General features: G+C 45.8%; 1 protein-coding gene across 1 annotated transcript; it reads left to right on the top strand.

The window, feature by feature from the left end:
- The first annotated feature begins 1203 nt into the window (after positions 1–1203).
- LOC115699785 (uncharacterized) lies at positions 1204–1830 on the top strand. Its single transcript, XM_030627331.2, has one exon. The coding sequence runs from the start codon at positions 1204–1206 to the stop codon at positions 1828–1830; it is 627 nt and encodes a 208-aa protein (XP_030483191.2).
- The last annotated feature ends 351 nt before the right edge of the window (positions 1831–2181 follow it).

Genomic DNA, 2181 nt, shown 5'->3' with positions numbered 1-2181 from the left:
GTGTTCTTTATTGCTTATTAGTTCATACTTCACTTTAATTATATTTTCTATCACTTACTATTTGACTCATTGTCGTTGGCTAAAAGCGAGGTTAACATTTTGGTGCTTTCATTGAGAACAACAATCAAAGTTTGCTCTTTGCTTTAAGTTTGACCAGAAACACTATGGTGCTACAAACTCGCAGAGGCGTGATTGATCAGGTGGATCCGTTGGTGGCGTATCCTGCACTGCAGACTCTAGGGAATGCACGGGTCCCACTAGTCGTCAATCCTGAACAACCAAACACGCAACCACCGACCGCGGGTCAAGGTGTGACATATCCTTTGCCTGGAATCACACACGGTGCTGCAGTACTGGAATGCCTTTAACAACAAATGTTCAGACAACCATTGGAGATGACACTGAGATCCAGAACTTCTGTAATGCTCTTAGGCTCATGCAAAGTCATACTAATACCTTTCATCATGATAAGGTGGAGCTCTGTGCTGCAGTGAACCTTGCATTCGAAGAGAAAAGGTGCCAATTTGTCGAATGGAGGGATAGAGAGATGGAAATGTGGAAGGCTCAACAGGCAACCATCGACGACCGAACAAGACAGGCCACCGTACTGATACGGTGGGCCTACCAAGTTGCTAACTAGCAACCTGCGTCCAGCATTGCACTGGGTAGCTCGAACAAAATTCATGCTGGGCATACTGCCCAGACTCTGAAAGGTTAGCCGTCCAATCTCCAGTCACAGGTTCAACCTATGGGCCAAGTGGTAGGCGGCCAGACCTTATCTGGCAACTCATCAGGTGGGGTTATACCCAATAACTTTGCCCAGACTAGCAGTTCTGGCCAAGTGATCAGCCAAACCAACTAGATGTTGAGACAACCTGGTGTTCCAGTATTTAACAGACTGGGGACAGCTCATGATCTCAAGGATGATCTGAATAGAGGGAGAAGTTTAGACGAACAATATGTTCAACCAGCCACTCGGCCTAGTATCCACATCCAAGATCCAGCTCAAAGAGATCTTGATGTGGCACTGATCAGTCAAGAGGCCAAACAGGTTCATCCATCCGTGGAAGCACAGTTGGATGAACTGAAAAATATGTTGCAAGGCCTGGCCGGTCAAAAGCTCAATGATCTCGAGTTGGACCGGGCACACCGGAGATCAATGTTCTAGAGCTACCCCTCAAGTTCAATACGCCGACCTGGAAGATGTACCTAGGGAAAGAAGATCCCTTATCGCATCTCAAGTATTTTGAAATGCAAATTGACTTGCATGGGGTACGAGGAGATGTGCGTTGGAGAGTTTTCCCTGCCACACTTTCAGAAGTCGCACAACAATGGTACTTCAAGTTGACACTAAGAAGGTTCAACTCTTGGAAAGCCTTCTCCTTAGAGTTTCATGCACAATTCTCTTCTTCTCTCCAACTCCCACTGCATTTAGAAGAGCTGGTCGAAGTGAAGCAAAGAACAGGAGAGCCTCTCCGAGCTTACATAAGCAGATTCGTGACAGAGGCCACAAAAGTAGCACGGTTAACTAAAGAAGGAAAGCTAGCTGCCATACTCCGGGGCATCGAGATTCTTGGAGAGCTACAGAAAGACATCAAGAAAAGTGGTCCCATAGACTCAATGAGTGATTTCCTCGACCGAGCAGATAGTTTCATCAAGCTTGAAGAAGCCATTCAACGGGTAGATGTCGAGCCTAGACCGGGCCAACCACAGGCTCCTTCAGTTGGTACATCTGCCCAAAACCCCCAGTACCCTAGTAGTTCAATCCAGGCGGCAAAAGATCTATTAACAACGACAACCAATGCAATGGGAAAAAGAGAAAGTTCGTAGGCAAAGCCAAACAGACCCGTAGAGAGAATCCTTCCAAGTTCATTTTTTTCTAAGTGCTGACTGACGACGTGGAGACCATCTACATGGCCACTCCGTCGGTATTTTTGTACAAGAAACCTGCTCCCATGAAAAAGGACATAAATAAACGAGATATGTCCAAATTTTGTCGTTTTCATGGAGATTATGCCCATGACACTAATAAATGCAACAATCTGAAGCGGCAAATTGAATTCTTGATAAGAAAAAATAACCCGCATGTGCAAAAATATGTCAATGCTAACTAGAGTCAAAGGGTCGCCCAAATGGACAATAACCAAGACCTGTTACTGCCTCCACCAGTGGACGGGCATT

The sequence above is a fragment of the Cannabis sativa genome, chromosome 8 (genome assembly GCF_029168945.1).
Source record: "Cannabis sativa cultivar Pink pepper isolate KNU-18-1 chromosome 8, ASM2916894v1, whole genome shotgun sequence".
In the NCBI taxonomy this organism is placed as follows: Eukaryota; Viridiplantae; Streptophyta; class Magnoliopsida; order Rosales; family Cannabaceae; genus Cannabis; species Cannabis sativa.
This window is presented reverse-complemented; position numbering and strand designations above follow the sequence as displayed.